This window comes from Balaenoptera musculus, chromosome 11, assembly GCF_009873245.2.
Source record: "Balaenoptera musculus isolate JJ_BM4_2016_0621 chromosome 11, mBalMus1.pri.v3, whole genome shotgun sequence".
NCBI lineage: Eukaryota > Metazoa > Chordata > Mammalia > Artiodactyla > Balaenopteridae > Balaenoptera > Balaenoptera musculus.
In genome coordinates, this window is record NC_045795.1 from 28,599,222 (window position 1) to 28,617,797 (window position 18,576).

An 18,576-nucleotide genomic window follows, 5' to 3' on the forward strand; every position below is an offset into this window, starting at 1 on the left:
TAGAAAAAAAGCTCTTAGTTCAAAAGTAAGACTGGAGTTTTAAAAAATACAAAATAAACACTAGATCAAATATAAAGTTTATTTAAATCTATTCAAATTTTTAAAATAGTCTACCTGAATCATCCTGGGCTTCATGAGTTTCACCATCATCTGTTACCTCTAATTCTTTCACAAAATTTGAGGGAAACAGTCCCAACTTGTTGTTCAGGGTTCCACTCCACCAGCCTTCTTCTACCTGAAAGAGTTCACAACTCAAAGATAATAAAAATTTCTCTTAAGTTTTCAATAAAAATTTCTCTTAAGTTTTCACTTCTCCCACAGAAAAACTGAGCTATAGAAGTGAATGAGCACAAAGTTAGTGATGCAAAATAACCCCTTTAAATCTACAAGAAAACACAAAGGGAAAAAATATATTTTGAGTAGATTAAATCTGTGTGGATTGGATTAATCATATATGGGATTAGTCATATATCAATAGCACTTTGTAACACTTAACAACGAGAATTTATGATCAACTGTAATCCATGAAGCAAGTAATTTTCATGAAAGTATCAGATAACCAAGAATAATGTATTAACAGCAACAAGGAGATAGCTCTCTTCTGGAACGTCACTGTTTTAAACACTATGGAGCCTCTGTCTGTAGTTATGACATACATCATTTAAGCATTTGGAAATTTCTGATTTGGAAAAAGTTTTATGAATATAAGAATATAACTTCCTAAATGGCATAAAAAATTACTAAGTAATTTATCTATTTTACTTGAACAGTGAGTCTTAACCCAAGTATGAAAAAGAATCACTTATTTTTAAAAGTCCAGATGCCAGGCTCTACTGAACACTCCCTCCCAACCCCAACCAGAAATATTCTCAGGAACCAAACTCCTTAGAAAAATGTTTACATTCACAAATAATGAGGCTTATTATTATTTAATAATAATAAGTTATTTATGAAGTTATTTAATAATATTAATAACTGTTTAAAAATGGATAATTTCTTCTAAGGATGCTGAGATCTTAATAAGTAAAAATAATTTTTTAAAGAGTAAACTATTTACTATCAAAATTCACTTGACAGCAGTACATGCAATATCATAGCTAGAAAAAGCTCTTTTTTCTGTTTAAAATATTTTAAAAATTTTTTTCATCTCATCACAGTTACAAAGGAAACTTTAATAAGTTATTCATCCAACAGGCACTATGTACAAGTCATGGTGTTAACTGATAGGAAAATATTCAAATTTGCACATGAGACATCTCTGTCCTTGAATAAAACAATCTAAAGAAGAAAACAAACAATAAGCAGATAGTTACAATACAATGTGAGAGGTGTTATAACTAAAGTGTGAACAAAATGCTGTAGGAGCACAAAGGAAAGGCATATACGAATCAAAAAATGCTCCCCTAAAAGGAAATAACAAAAGAGCTGGACAGTTAAGGCTAAATGAGAGTTTACCAGACATAAAGCATGTGAAAAATGTGGTACCATAAAAATGAAGGACTTATTAATGGAATGTATAGCTGAAATGCGAGGTGCCTAGAATACATGCTATTTAAGAGAGAAATAGAAGGCAGTAAATATGAAGAGTTTAGAATTTTTAGCAGACTTAAGGAGGCACCAAAGGATTGAGAGTTCTTCAAACCAGGTGTGATGGAAATACGTAGACCAAACTGGAACAGGTACAACAAAGAGAACGTCAAACTGTTAACTACACCTGGAATCCCAACTTGACAGCAATTGGGTAGTTAGGGTAAATAACTCTATAAAATTCCTATTAATTAAGGAATTCTTAAAAGGCAGGGTAGTATAGTGGTAAAGAGCACCGACTCAAAAACAAATTGTGTGGGTTCGGATTCTGGTGCTCTGCACGCCAGGCATACGAACTTGCGCAAAAATACCTGAAACAAGATCACCTAACCCACATGCTCATCTACATGTAATCTGGACAGTCCTCCCACCGATTAAGTGGCAGGCTTTGTCCCCACCCCCTTCAATCTTGCTGGCTTATGACTTTCTTGTAACCAACAGAATGTGGTGAAAGTGATACTATCACTTCCAAGGTTGGATTATAAAAGGCTATCACTGTGTTCACTGAAATGCTTACACTTAGAGCCCTGAACTGCCATGTCATAAGTCCTACTATCCTGAGACACCTGAGAGCCCAATACAGTGAGAAAGCCAAGCCAAATGGAGAGGGTACATAATGGCTTTCCATAGGGAGTCCTGGTCTTTGAGGCTTCTAGACACTAGACATGTCAGTGAAGGAGCCTTCCTATGATTCTACCAGTACCCAACTTTGAAGCTTTCCAGTTGAGGCCCCCAGGCACCACAGAACAGAGACAAGCCATCCCTCTGTGCCCTATCTGAATTCTGGGCCCACACAACTAACAAACCTAATGAAACAGTTGTTCTTTGCCACAAAATTTAGAATGGCGTGTCATGCAGCAACAGTAGATAAGCCAATCACTTATCTCTGTGATTCAATCTCTTGTTTGTAAAATAGGAGTAAAAATTCCTATCTCCTTAGGTTGTTTAGAAACTTAAAGGAAATAATAAGTGTGAAACACTTAGAATGGTGCTTCAGACATAATATAGGCTCGATAAACACTATTATTATTGCCACCTGGTAGAAATAAACCAGAACTGCCTTTTGTCTAAACACATTGGAGTTTAACATAAACAAGAGGTAAATTACATATTAGCACACAAAATCAATCTCAGTGGCAATACATGATATCAAAACATATACTTTGAAAATGGCATCTTTAGCCGCTAAATAAAACTTTAATATTTCTTTAACGGTTAAAGCAGAGACATGAAAAGTTATTTTTTAAAATATTTTAAAATCTTATTCTAAGATATTAAGATGAGGGAAAGTGCTTTTGGGTTAATATTTGAATGTGATAATTCAAACAAGACAAAGTTTTTTAAAACATTCTGCTTTTGTATACCTTTGCTGTGCAAAAGGTAAAAATCCTTCTATTTTTATGGCTTGTGCCTAAAGTGAATTAAGAATCAAAGAAAAGGTTTATATTCTTAGCTACTTAGATTACATTAATTTTAGCTAAAAAAAGCTTATTTTATTCTTAAAGTCAACAGATACAAATTCAGTACACAAATATTAGGCATAGCAAGGATGAATAAAGCTTTATTTCTACAGATAAGACAGCCTTACTTTAAGTCATTAAAGATCCATTTTAAAGTCTGTATCTTAAAATTAAAAAAAAAAAATGAAACTGGAAAAATAAATTTAACAAATTAGTATTCTTACAAAGCATTTTTCTAATCCCCAGAGCATCAATTCCAATTGCTGCTTTATCTCTAAAACACGTTTTTGCCTTACCTCTTCACTAATATCAATAGTATCTCCCACTTTCAGCTCCAGTTCATCCTCATTTTGTGGAATGTATTCAAAGAGAACTTTACACTGACGCTTCTTGGTCTCTAAAGGAGGTAACATACAAAAATTAAGAAAAATCATGAAAACAAACAGTAGCACATTTATTTACATACTATGCTTATCGTCATAGGATTTGCATGTATGAATAAAAACAGTACGTGGAAACACTCTCAACAGCTAACCACAATCTACTCTGGCTGGCTTTCCACCTTGTCCCCACGCTACAATCTCTTCATCCCAAAATAAATTCACACCAACTACAAATAAGGTGGGCTCCCAGCAGTGAAATCTATTTATGTATCTGATCCCACTGATTATACAAAAGTAAAATATCCACTGCTAATTTTGAGACTGGAAACAGCGACAATAAAAGACACTGTTGGCACAACAAATTTATCACAGCCAAATCCTCCAAGCCAGTGATTTTCAGGATACTTCCTGATCAAAGCTACGGATACTTAAAATGCACTAATTTAAGAGTAGCTGTGTCAAAAAAAAAAAAAAAAAAAGACAAAATGCACAAATCTAAAATGTATTTTATCTTCTTTAAGCTCTATTTTCTGACATAAAAATCAAACTCAGGTGAAGGTAAAAATAATTTTACTTTAGCTTTTCAAACAAGATTTATTTATTCAGACAAGTAATGTTTAGGAAATGTAGGCCTTTAAAAAATGTAACGATTCTTTTTAATGAGTATGAGTATCTTTTTAAATGATTTAAAGTGAAGAAAGAGTATTAATTAGCCCTCCCGCCCCCAAGCATATATATCAATTAGCTTTGAGCAACCTAGTTATATATTTTTTCTGTGAAAACACTGAAATTTTATTGATATACTGCAAAAGACATTCACACCAAAATTTACTAAGTATGTGAGCAATTTTAGAAGCATAGAGACGAAAGTACTTTTACCATGCATTTCAGAAATTTCCCCAAAATGTGAAATCAGTACATATTAATAGTACAGAACAAAAAAAGTAATTCGTAATTGTTTACATTTCACAAGCCAGTGTCCTATGTCTTACAAAATGCTATTCAGAACTTCAAATAATAGTAAATGTAAATGTCTGAAAAAAGAAATTGAAATTTAAACATGCACCCTCCTCTGCCCAGTACTTTCATTTAAGCTGTTAGTGAACCACACGAGAGAATCAGTATTATATCTTCTCTGGGAGCAGGTCCCCCGCCATTTGTACGTGGGCAACACACATTTGTGCAGCTCTTTTGCTTGCTATTATTATGTGCTATGTTTTACGAAAGAGACAATACAACCGAGCACACACTGCAGGTGGCCAACAATCTCAGGGAAAGCCAGTGCAGCTCAGGAGGCCTGGCCGCCGAGCCAAAGCCCTCCCCAGTGGAAGCAAAAGCTGTATCTACAGAAATGGACACCGGATGAGGACATTAAAAGAGCTTTGCAGAATCAGAACCTTTGCCAGCAAAGACACCAGAACTTCACACTTCCCAAAGAGCCTGCCCTATTCAGCCAAGAAAAAGGAAAATCACTCCCCGTACACTTCATGTGCCAATCGGACACCTGCCAGTTAACCCACGGGAGTCACGGCAGCAGCAAGGACGCGCTCCTGGCAGCTGTCCCGGCTGGATGTCGCGACCTCCCACAGAGGACAGCGGCCTGACCCCGCCCAGCAGCGCTCGGGGCCCCGATGAGGAAACTGAGAGCCAGAGGGTGATCCACGCCTGCTCACGGGACACGACAGTTGACAACAGAGTTTACCTCTCATTTAGGTGGCAGTTTACACCTGGGACATACACAAACTTGGGCACCTGTGCTTTCTGATGTATAAAAAGAATAAAGATCTTGGGGGCAGTCCCGACAGTCATGTCCTATCAATGCTCTTTTCCACTTAACCTAGTTATAGTTTAATCAAAAGCTTTGTTTTTGTTGTTTTTCCTTTCACACTAGCATAATTCTCCAGAGTGTCTTCTTCCAAAATAGTGTGCAAAATTATCTGCAAAGGAATTTTTCATTTTTCAAAGGAAAATCCACATTGGATGAAAACATCTAAACAGCCCCTACTATTGCTACAAAATGTGAGTCATTTATTTAAAAAAGAAAAAGTTTTCATATGATTCCATATTTTTATATGGTTCACTCATAAGTTAAGGTGAGTGCCTATATTAAACTTATCTATTAACTGGCAGCACAATTAAAGGAATTTGGAGATTCTTCACATTTCAAATGGCACATACAATGTCTACCCATACATATTGGTCAATAAATATTTACTGAATTTCTAAAATGTATCAGAACCTTTACTAAGCAGAAAAGAAAGTGCATGTAAGAGTAGAACTGTCAATAAAAGGATACGCAAAATTCAATTTTTAGAAATAACTATAACGAGTATTTTCTTAAGTAACCTCCATATAGCTTTTCGGATCTACAAAGAAATTAATGATAACGTTTTTTTTTTAATCAGTATTTTATAAGTAAAGCCATTAACAAGGAAGAGGATAAAGAAAGTACAACAAAGACAGGGACATATTTTCGTCTTTTATGTACCAGTACCACTCCAAGTCCTTCGCAAACATCTCCCACACAAAAGGTCATAAAAACTTGTTATACATATCATTTTACCAGTGAGAAACAGGAACTCAGCAGTAATTGTCCAAGACTGCAAGAAAGAGGCAAAACTAGAAGACACCCACTTCTGACTCCTAAGCCTTTTATCTTCCCACTGTATCAGGCTGTCTCCTTTACAGATTAGAGTGCTTTAACAAAGCTCATGCACTCTAGTCACATTGGATCCTTACTCCCTGAAAATACCATGGACTTACTTATCTCCATGGGTCTTCCAAGGGCTGAAATTCTAACTAGAATAGAATGCCATACTCCCCAATCTTTACGTAAATGATATGTCCTACCTAAAGAAGAGCTTAAGTACACCTTGCTCAATGACTCCAGTATAGAACTGCCCTTTCATTTGAATCTTAACTGCACATTATATATATATCTCTAGTATGGTTCTTAATAGTATAAAACACTGTAATAATAATTACAAACATTTATTCAGCACTCCTTATAATATTTACTTAACGTGTTAATACCTCTAAAACCCTATGAGGTATAATTACTATCACCCCTGTGTTACAGTAACTTGATGTTTTCCTCTGTTAAACTGTGAGTTTTGAATGATTATCCACACCCAGCTTTATTTGGCAGATTTGACTGCCCACACTAACATTGCTCTTATGGTCTCATACCCACAGGTATTATGGTATTCAACACATAAATGTCAAATAACTTCAGAAAAACCTTTCAGAAATATTTTATATTTTTTGAAAAACAAAACCAAATTGTATGAAATTACACACCAAAGTGACCTTCCTTGTTGTTTCTACTAAAATAGAAAATCCTGTGTTTTCAAATGTAGGTCATCAAAAATGGCAAGTATTTCATGGTTCTAAAAAATAGATCTAAATATTCAGATCAAACAGAGTTCTTAAATTGTGGAACTATTTCTTATTGAAGAATATTGTTTTAATTTTTCCAGCAAATGATAAAATAAAAAGCATACCACACTCAGAAGCTGGGAGGTTGAATGCTAAAATTTCAGAGATAGCAACAAAAAGATTTCCGATCCATTTTTGGTTCCATTTGGTTCTGGAAAGTATATCTTCAGATTTTATTATAGCATTTAAAATTTTCTAATATAAAAAAATTTTTTTTAATCAATTTTGTTCTCCAGTAAGCAAAGATAATCATCAAGAGTTAAGAAACATTAAGACTGAGCCATCTGCTACATGGTTGAATCTTCTTTAAAATTTTTTTCTTATCCTCAGCAATAAAAAAATCATATTACTTAGGCCATTAAGTGAAAAATTCAAGCTATTCAAGATTTTAGCTATACTGCTGAGATATACCACTTAAGATAATCAAAATCTTAGGAAACATTATTGTCACCATCACGAATAAAAAATACTCGTGCTTAGGGATGAAGTATCATGTCTACAACATACTTTCAACTGATTTAGCTTAAAAATGTATTTATACATGTATATGGAGATAAAGCCAATATAACGAAATGTTTACAGCAAGCTTAGGTGAAGAATATACCATGTTTAGAGTACAATTATTATTTCAACTTTTCTGTAAGATTTTAAGTTTTTCAAAATAAAATACAAAATCAAAACACCCTACCCCATTCATTTGAGAGGTCACAGCTGGGGAGGAGTCATTTGAGTGAGTCATTTCCCCTTATAAGTCAGAATATTTTAATGTCAAAGAGCAGAGCCTGAAATAGTATGTCCCCCCCCCCTTTTTTAATGTATGCTGTAAAGATATATAGTCAGTGACCATATTTTGATGATATTCAGAACTTTCATTATCTTCTTCAAAAATGACTCAAAATTGGGAGGCATGCTATCAACTGTTCTCTGAGAATGAAACACTGTGTAGATTAGCATTTTAGTCAACTAATTTTTCATGTATCATTTCTTTCTGTATAACTACTAGTGATCTATCAGTATCAATCTAAACGTATCTTTTACATTCAAAATAATTATTAACTAGATGAAAAATAACTTCTGTAGCATGAGTTCCCACTAATAAGGAATACAAAGTTACAAGCACTGATGTCTTCCCTCACACATGCCATGAGTAGATTCATAACTGGCATCAATTTTTTTCCAAATGTAAAGTGAAATATCTACTAATATTCCACACTGTATGTTATATAGAATTGTGATGTTGAAAGATGTCATTTCTTTCGTGCAAGTAAACTACTCTACACCATTATTTTTGTGCCTGATTTTACAAGGGTCTCAACAGTAATGTCATTTGTACATGTTTTTGCTATGAGAAGCGTAAATTGGTTCTTTTCTGAAACTTTAGCAACTTATTGCAATCAACTTTGTCCTGGAAAATATTCTGTGCTCACTCTAGCTTAACTAGACACATGCTTAACTTACACACAATAGCAAAAGTTTCAATGGTTTTGTGACTAGACTTTGCAAAAAGGCCAACACTTTTTGGCTTTGGAGACTAGAGAAAAATAGCTAACAATTCCAGTCTCCAGATATCTATCATACTATCTATTTGAACTTCTCCTTTTAGTTGCTTAGACAAAATTCAACACACATGCAGATGCACCTGTTTTGGCACACAAAGATTTGAACTGAACCTTCACAATGCAGGCTTTATCATTACCAACCTTTAAAATGGTTTGGTTTTTTTTTTTTTTAATATTAATGGTATTGATTAAAAGGGTATATACTACCATTTAACATTACATTGAACAGCTTCTGAATAACTGATCTATTCCATAAATTAAGGATATGATTCAAACTAACAGTAACAACGACAAAAAAAAATCTGATTAAAAAAAAAAAAACATTAGCTGCTTTTCCTGGAAAAGTAATCTGAAAGCAAAAACAACCTGCATCCTGTTTTAAATGCTAGCTAGCACCAAATGACCAATTTAGCCTTTGCAGCACATGTACTTAAAAACAAATTATGGAGGATCCTTAGGAAAAAGCCTAAGCCTCCTGGCACCAACTATATAATGGTTTCTCCTTCTTACAGGAAAATGAATTATGACCAGGGTTCTCAAGGAAGGTAAAATTTAGAGTCCTTTCCCATTAGGAGACAAAATAACCTTGATGTCCTTTGTCCAGCCTCTACTTAAGATGAAATTTGTCCCTTTATAGCTCAGTAAAGCTAAAGAAAGTAGTAAATAAGTTTTATAACAGAGGTCATAAATAACCCTTTTGTGGGTCTAAAATTCTCCTTGTGCATAGAAATTCTCTATAGAGGTTCACCTGTAGGATGTGGAAATACTGTTATCTATCCCCCAATCTCCAAACAGAGTTAAAGAGTCGAGGGCAACTAGAACTAGTAAACTGTCCACCTTCGGGCAGCAGGCTGAAAGCAGTATGGGTAATATCTAAATACTGTTTGTACATTGCATTTACTGGGAAACAAAGAACACGTATAACCCTTTATTGGTCTGTCTCAGTGTCATGAAACCTGTTTTTTATGAAAATCTGTTTTCATTTTATGAAAATAATCAAAGGGGGATATAACCCGGAAAGTAGACATTTCGCCAAATTCATAGACAGTAGCATAGAAAGTAACAGGTTGAGATATGAGGAGACTATAAAAATCATAAATAGTCTTACATTTGTGAAATGTATATAAACAAAATTTCTTTATGTTATAGACTATTTGGTACATAAGGCATTTTAGTACCAACATCAAGCACAAGGGACCACAACATCAAAGACACTGATCGAAGATAAATGTGGTTAAATACTCATTTATAACTTATTAAATCAAATTGAACATAGTAGTCAGTATTCAGTCTCTCAAAGGGCTTCAGGTTTACTATGTTAAAACACTTTCCACTCCCATAAATGTAGTACTTCTTTGTATATGTTTAATGCTTTTTTGAGTAAGTCTTTCCAAGACTAAGTTTTTGAGAACAGCAATATTACCAGTCTTTTTTTCTTACAACTTTCTCACCAGCAACAAAATAAAACTCAAGAGTTTAAGTGATCTAAGGTTGTAAGACAGACTCAAAATCATGTCTGACTTTAAACATGGTGCTCTCTCTCTATGCTAAACTGTTCTCTTAACATATTTACACTGAATACTTAAAAAGCACTCTGCTGGGCCAGCCACCTTGGAAAACTGAATGTACGTGTTCTCATGGCTAACCACTAAAGAAAATGTTTTATCAAATGCTTGCATCTATACTGCTTAAGGATGAGTAGACATTTTAGCATTCCATTAAATAAATGGTATTAAAGTAAATTTAAGGCAAAGTGTTAACTATTTAATAGAGTGTGTAAGACTAATAAGAAAACAATGCCTTATATCTTAATTTACGATCCCTACAGACCGCTGTCAGCAGCTCATGCTGTATTACCAGATGAAGACTGAATACATGGGCCAATAACTAGTAACATGAGAATAAGCAGGAAGTTTTTGTAGTCTGCTACAAAAGATTGAGCTAATTTTTCTTACTATAACTTATGGACTGTTATAAAACAACATTCTATTTTGATTTAAATAAACAGGAAAAAAATTATTTACATACTCTTCTTAATGTTTTTGGTTTGTGGATGTGGCTGAATTCCTCCGGCTAGAAGTCCATAGGTGCTTATTCGTTGTACAAGACTTGCTACATTCCCTTGCCTTTCCCGTTTGATGGGCAAATTGTCATCCTTGGATTCTGTCTCTCTCTTAATTTCCTACAAAAGGGGAAATCAGCAAATAGGCAAATTAAGTTGTATTTTATTAAATTCTCAAATGTAAAATACCAAAACCAGGTACAGTGTTTATTATATAAAACATAATATCAACAGTTTTCAACCTTTTTCTCTACCCACACATATCTAAAGAATATAACACACTTTGGTAACAATGACTTATTAGGAGTTTAAGTCTTACCAGAACTAGAGATAGAGGTAAAGAAAGTGAGGCTGAAACACCACCTCTATCCCAACACACAAAGAAACCCTGCAATCATAAACAAACAATAAGACAAACAATAATTCTAAGTCAGGGTGGGCAAACTTTTTTATAATGGGCCATTATAGTAAAATATTTTAGGATTTGCAAGCCATACAATCTCTGTTGCAACAATGAACTCTGCCATTTGTAGTGCAAAAGCAGTCATATACTTAAATGAATGAACAGAGCTATGCTCCAACAAAATTTTATTTATGAACACTAAAATTTCAATTTCATATAATTTTTTACATGTCATTAAATACTGTTCTTCATTCGAATTTTTCCAACTATTTGTATAACTCTTAGCTAGCATTCTCAGCTCATGGACACTATAAAAACAGGTGGTGTTTAGATTTGGCCCATGGGCTGTAGTTTGATAAACCCTAAGTCGTAGGTCTAACAGAAGATAGGTGAATCTTCATGAAAAGAAGTATGAAGTTTTATTGGAAGACATAAAAGAAGACATATGAAAGAGAAGTCATGCCATGTTCAGTGACTGAAAACTCATTATCATAAAGATAGCATTTTCCCCTAAAACTGACGCAATGATGTAATGCAAGTGAATAAATATATCACAGATTTGGGAGAGCAATTAAATAAACTGGTTCTAAATTTGTAGAGAAGAACAAAATACCAAGAACAGCCAAAATACTTCAGTGAAAAGAAAGTGAGGGGACTTTTTTTTTTTTAACTAAGATATAAAGAAAAACTATATGATACTATAAATTAGTGTGTACTGGCATAAAAACAAACATACTGACAATGAAACAAAATAAAGAGTCCATAAACAGACAAACTTGATTTACAACAGGCAAAAAGCGAGGGGAAAAAACTGAATCTTAAAATACATGGTGCTTATAATGCTCCACATTTAGGGAGCAGGGAATGAAACTGGATTCCTACTTCACACATTTGATACTAAAATTAACAGTTTCTGTTCATTAAAAGTAACCACTGAAAAGAAAGCAAATCACTAACCAGCAGGTATTTTTCACATATAAAGTTAACAAAGAATCTGAATCTCCAGGTGTTTATGTCTACTGCAATGTTAACTAGTTGTTACTCTCCAGCTGGTAGGATTTCAGATTACTTTGACTTCTTTATACTGTTCAGAAGTGTTTGATGCTTGCTTTGTTTGTGTTTTTTAACAAGGCATATCATTTTGCAAACAGAAAAAAAGTTTTCCATTTTGGGAAAACTGTTAAGTTGGTGAAAAACTGTGAAAATTATTAAAGTACAAATCATAGAAGACACACAAAACATTTCACACTATAGTGACTGCTTCATTTTTATTGGTAATGTACTTAAGGAAAAACACTTCAATTTGCTATTAATACATGACACACCATATGAAAACCTCACGGTTTTCAGACTGCACTAAATATTTTTCAATCTAATGAAAATATGAAATCTATGTAAAAACTGGTAGTTACAACCTCAACATGCCAAGGAGTATTCATTTTGTATTCTCCTGAACATCTCATGAGCCACCTACATTTTATTTGTTTTTTTAAACATCTTTATTGGAGTATAATTGCTTTACAATGTTGTGTTAGTTTCTGCCGTACAGCAAAGTGAATCAGCTATATGTACACATATATCCCCAAATCCCTTCCCTCTTGTGTCTCCCACCCTCCCTATCCCACCCCTCTAGGTGGTCACAAAGCACTGAGCTGATCTCCCTGTGCTATGCGGCTGCTTCCCACTAGCTATCTGTTTTACATTTGGTAGTGTATATATAAGTCCATGCCACTCTCTCACTTCGTCCCAGCTTACCCTTCCCCCTCCCCGTGTCCTCAAGTCCATTCTCTATGTCTGCGTCTTTATTCCTGTCCTGCCCCTAGGTTCTTCAGAAACTTTTTTTTTTTTTTTAGATTCCATATATATGTGTTAGCATACAGTATTTGTTTTCCTCTTTCTGACTTACTTCACTCTGATGACAGACTCTAGGTCCATCCACCTCACTACAAATGACTCAATTCTGTTTCTTTTTATGGCTGAGTAATATTCCATTGTATATATGTGCCACATCTTCTTTATCCATCCATCTGTCGATGGACACTTAAGTTGCTTCCATGTCCTGGCTATTGTAAATAGAGCTGCAATGAATATTGTGGTACATGACTCTTTTTGAATTATGGTTTTCGCAGGGTATATGCCCTCTTGCACTGTTGGTGGGAATGTAAATTGATACAGCCACCATGGAGAACAGTATGGAGGTTCCTTAAAAAACTAAAAATAGAACTACCATATGACACAGCAATCCCACTACTGGGCTACCTACATTTTAAAAAGATAAAATAAAAACTAAAAAAGCTGAAAGCTATTGTTGGTACAGGAGACCAAGAACTTGGCTTGATATTCAAATCTTATTACTCTAGGAAAAGAATTCCAATCTGACCAAATGTGAGACAGCAGACAGGTTCAAGAGACAGATGACCTGGGTATAAATCTTGGTTCTATCCTGTTCGCTAGCTAAATAACTAGATATTTGTGTTATCTTTTAATAAAAATTAACCACATAAACAAGTATGATATATTAAGACAATGACAATGTCTCCCGCTTCTAAAAATATTAATTTACCACATATTGCTCAAGCTCTAGAAACATTTTGAGGACCTTCAATATTCACTGAGACATAATCAAATCCATGAATATTAGGTATAATAAATCTTCTGAGGACAAAAAACACACAAGGGGAAGGAAAACAAAATAAAAATACATACAGTCTACACTGAATAGGGAAAACTCAGGTTTACAGCCTTCCAAATACATAGTGCCAACTAAGATGTTATCAAAAGTATCAAGCGACTTTCGAGCTCTAAGTAAAATTACAAATAAGGTAAGTCTGCTTTAGGCTCCACCCCCTCCACCTCTGGAACCTCTCCCTGCTACAATCTACTACCACCAGATACACACACACACACACACACACACACAAACACACACACACACACACACGAACTCCCTCTCTCTTTCTCTCTCTCTCTCTGTCTCATCAACCTATTCTCTTCCCTCATTCCTGGACACATAGTACCTCCACATTACTCTCTGGCTATCATCTTAAATAGCAATTATATTGAGTACCTATGAAGTGTTAGTGAGGCTTCCAGTGTTTCTTCCTTCTTCTGCCCTTTGTTTCCTTTTACCTAATCAGCCAGTAAATAAAACACATATTATATTAACATTATAGCATCTCTTTCCTACAAACTTTGCTTCCTTTACTGACTTTGAAAATGACTCCAGGAGATGCAGTAAAAGAGGTGTCTTCACTTGAGAAAGTATCATGTATTGAGAAAGCAGACTCAAAAAAACTAAATCTCATTCTACAAATGAGGGAAGCCTCCTACGCAACAGGTAATGTCAATACAAAACTGGCCAAGAAAAAAATACAATGTGGATAATCTCCATATAGATAAGAATGTACTATATTGATTTGCTTGGTTTCATAAGGATAAGAAGTAGGATAAGGAGTATGAAGTAGCAAATTAAAGGAAAAAATGAGAAATATAAGCAAATGAGGGGGAGCTTTAAAAAGGCTGGAGAAGATATAGTTACTCTCCATCTACTAAGGTAATCAAATATACTTAATTCTGATTACACTAACCAAAAACAGATAAAAGGTTAATCAACAAGATTCACAAACCACTCCTTCATGTTGAAATATATCTATTTTACAATCTGGTTATCTGATCATGGCCAGTACATGACCATGATCTGAAAATAGAAAGCAATTACCCTCTACAACATATAAGCAAAGGTCACAAAGAATAATAAAAACCAGATTAGATGGCAAGAGCTTCCTTTTCCTTCTCAAATGGAATAGACAGCTATCTTAATCACCAAATCCCTCAACAGAGGTACAGTCCTGCTTATGCTAATTAAAATCTGAGGGATACAGTAGTCCCTCCTTATCCACAGGGTCCCAAGACCCCCAGTGGATGCCTGGAAATGCAGACAGTACTGAGTCTTACATATACTATGGTTTTTCCTATATATACATACCTAAGATAAAGTTTAATTTATAAATTAGACACAGTAAGAGATTAACAACTGATAATAAAATAGAACAATCATAACAATATACTCTAATAAAAGTTATGTGAATGACATTTCTGTCTCTCTTTCGAAAAATCTTACAAATATAATGCCTTTTCCATCTTAACGAAGGATTTATCACACACCGTGACCATAACTTTTCCAGTTTGAGGTGAGACAGCAAAACTAGTATGAATTCCTTTTTTCTTCTTCACAATTTCACAGATAGAAGATTCATTCTTACCATAGATCTTAGCAACCTCAGCACATGATTTTTTTTTTTTCTTTCCTTATGAAGCTTTCATCTTTTCACTTAAAGGAAGCACTTTACGGCTTCCGTTCACATATCTGAAAGGGCAGCATCACTACTCTTAACGCTTTGGGGCCATTATTAAGTAAAATAAGGGTTACCTGAATGTAAGCACTGCAATACTGTGACAGTTGATCTGATAATCAAGAGGGCTACTACTAAGTGATGGGTAGCATATGCTGGACAAAGGGATGATTCACATCCTAGGCAGAAGGGCATGCAATTTAAAACTTATGAATTGTTTATTTCTGGAATTTTCTGTTTTAATATTTTCGGGCCACAGTTGACTGTGGGTAACTGAGGCTTCGGAAAGCAAAACCATGGATGGGTGGGGGGGGGACTACACTTATTTTTAACTTAACATTCAGGATTTCCAGAAGTGCTATATAAAACTAGTGCTTCCATTTTACAGAAGCATAAATCAGAAGATACGGAAGAGTGCTATTACTAAAGAAAAGAAAAATAAGTAGGATTAAATATTTATCTGATATATGTCCACTGTTTTAGCTTTGACTGAGTCAATATTAGACCCACAATTGAAAAATTAGGTTTCCAACATAACAAAGTGGTTTACCTCATTCCTAAGATTTTCATTTTGTTTTTCAGAATATAAGTGATAGTATATAAGGTATGATCCAGAGGAACTACCTTGAGTCATTAGATTTTTGTTTTTATTACAATTAAATTAAATAGATATCCACAAAAAACCCTTAAGTCTAAAGAAAAATGACCAACAGGAGAAAATCTCCATAATATGAAATCAGTATATACCTTCTGAGTGCCAACATATCAAAATTAGCAAGGAAAACAATGACAGATATAATATACCAGGGCTATTTTGCAAGTTTCTCAACTTATTCTCTCTCTCCCTCAAATATGCTATTCTCCACATAATTGCTGTCTTTCTAATTTTAACAAAGGGCCTCCCTATTTCAACAGCCCCTCCCCAATTTGGAAAAGGCAAAAATAGGAAAGGAGGGGGGTAGTTATGCACATTCATTGTCAATGGCATCCTACTCCTTTCCTTTTTCTGTCACAAGAATGTTAATGAGAGCCAAGTGAAGCAGGGTGGGAAAAACACTAAATAAAGAACCCTTCTCTTAACCATATTCTTTCAGACACACAACACTTACTGAAGTGGACTGAAAATGCCCCCAAAGTTTATGATGGTCATACTTTTCATACTAGTTTTGGTAATTCAAGAATGTTACTTGAGCTTTCAGCCCTAGGATGAAAGAGTTTTAGGATAAGTACTGCAGGGAATGAGGGCTAGAGTATGTATGACTCAAAAGACATCAGGCCTACATGGCAACCCTTCTCTCAAAGCTGCTGGACTCCTTGAGGTAACAGATGACACTGACAAGCAGGTAATGAGTACTGATCCACAAAGCAAAACCTGGAGATACCCCAGAAGTCTAGTTTCTGACACTCAAGCTTTCCTGGTTTAAATTATTTCTACAACTTAAAATATCTTAGCAGAAAGAAATTTATTAACTCTTTAAGGGCAAAAATTAAAATTTAACTTTCCAGGTAAGTCCAAGGTAAACATTAACATGATGTATATAATAATGCCTCGAATTTAAATTTGTGGTATGAAAAACAGGATATAAAGGGAGGAGGGGGTACAAATAATTCGGTTTAAAACATTTTCTATAGAAAACAGTCTTTAAAATATCTACCAAATCCCTAAAAGTGGAAGGCAGTTAGGAAAGAGTTATAGGAAAGAAATGTACTTTTCACAGTAGATACTTTCTATACTGTTTGAATTTTGTTTCAACCTGTATTACTTCACTGATTTTTTTTTTTTAATAAAGAATTTGATGCGCCCACAAATTGTCCTAGGGCATTTAAAGAAAGGTGTTAGTTGTGTGAGTACACACTAAATCTAAATCCTTACATGTCTTTTCTAGCATTACCTGTATTGAACTATTTCTCTAACTCAATCAATATAGTCTACATGGGATTCAAAATATTATCAAAAATAACCCAAACCTCAGAACGAACTGCTGTTAATCAGTGTGTATAGTTAATGTCTGACAGTATGTAACAAAAAAGGTACTAAGATGAATCATAAATAACTATAGACAACTTTGACGTTTCATATATTGTTTTTGTTGTAATTTCCAATAAGTTATCTTCCATTTAGTATTCTGATATCAACAAGAGTTGTTTCTCCTCTAATGCGTTTCCAATTAATGAAAGTAAATCAAGCACCAAACGTTCTTCTGATATAAAGTTAGCTTCCTGAACTGTTCTACTAGAGTCACCAATACACCTCCTAATACTTGAAAACATCACTGAGGTTTATCTAAGCAATCTAACAGTTTTCATAAAGTAAGGAATTTAAAAAACTAAAGGTCACATAAAATCAAATTGTCATTTCCTTCATTCAAATAATATTCTTTCTACGGAGATAGTGGAATAAGATTTTAAAACTAATCAGAATGTGATATTTAAAAAACAAACAAAAAAGAATCACTGAGACCCTTCCAAAGTAGCCATCTTATCATCATCTTATTCCCCGTATTACTACTTAAATTTTCTTTAAAAGTACCTTTTAAAAAGATGTTAAATAAGTTTAAAGATTTAATGTCTACTTAGCCATTTAACCTATGAAATCTAGAAATAAAATGAAAACAAACATTTTTGAATGCAAGATAAGTTGTCAAACTGCGTAATATTTAAGAAAAAAGGAGGTGCAATGATTTAAATCTTTTTTTTCTAAACGAGTAAAAAAATTGCTAGAAATTTAAGTCAAAACAAAGAAAAAACAACTGAATAATTTTTATTCACTTATCAGATAAAGTGTAAATAACTTTTGTTTCCTTGTTCCTTATTATATCAAAAAGCCTAAAACACATTATCAAGCTATGAGAACTCTTCAAAAGGGACCAAAATTCCACTTTAAATTTAAAAATATAAGGAACAGCAATTCACTTACCAGCACCTGAGACAGCTTCTGTAAACATATTCACTTATTTTTTAAAGCACTAAAGTAAAAACACTGTAACAATAACAGATCATATAATAACCTGTAGCACCTCCAGAATCAGTATAAAGCTCATAAAAAAGCTGCTTCAAAGCTCAAACATTGGGCTTCCCTGGTGGCACAGTGGTTAAGAATCTGCCTGCCAATGTGGGAGACACAGGTTCGAGCCCTGGTCCAGTAAGATCCCACATGCCGTGGAATAACTAAGCCGGTGCACCACAACTACTGAGCCTGTGCTCTACAGCCTGCAAGCCACAACTACTGAGCCCGCATACTGCAACTACTGAAGCCCCTGTGCCTAGAGCCCGTGCTCTGCAACAAGAGAAGCCACCACAATGAGAAGCCCGCGCACCACAATGAAGAGTAG

The 18,576-nt window shown here is 34.4% G+C and overlaps 1 protein-coding gene across 2 annotated transcripts in view; it reads right to left on the minus strand.

The window, feature by feature from the left end:
* The window catches only part of LOC118903697 (CD2 associated protein), a 112,629-nt gene that overhangs the window by 53,446 nt on the left and 40,607 nt on the right, over window positions 1-18,576 (minus strand). For both annotated transcript variants that reach the window (XM_036869022.1, XM_036869023.1), the window contains exons 3-5: window positions 10,456-10,609; window positions 3,344-3,444; window positions 115-235 (exon numbers count right to left, since the gene is read on the minus strand). In XM_036869022.1, the coding sequence (XP_036724917.1) occupies window positions 115-235; window positions 3,344-3,444; window positions 10,456-10,609 (376 nt within the window). The remainder of the gene's footprint in view (window positions 1-114; window positions 236-3,343; window positions 3,445-10,455; window positions 10,610-18,576) is intronic.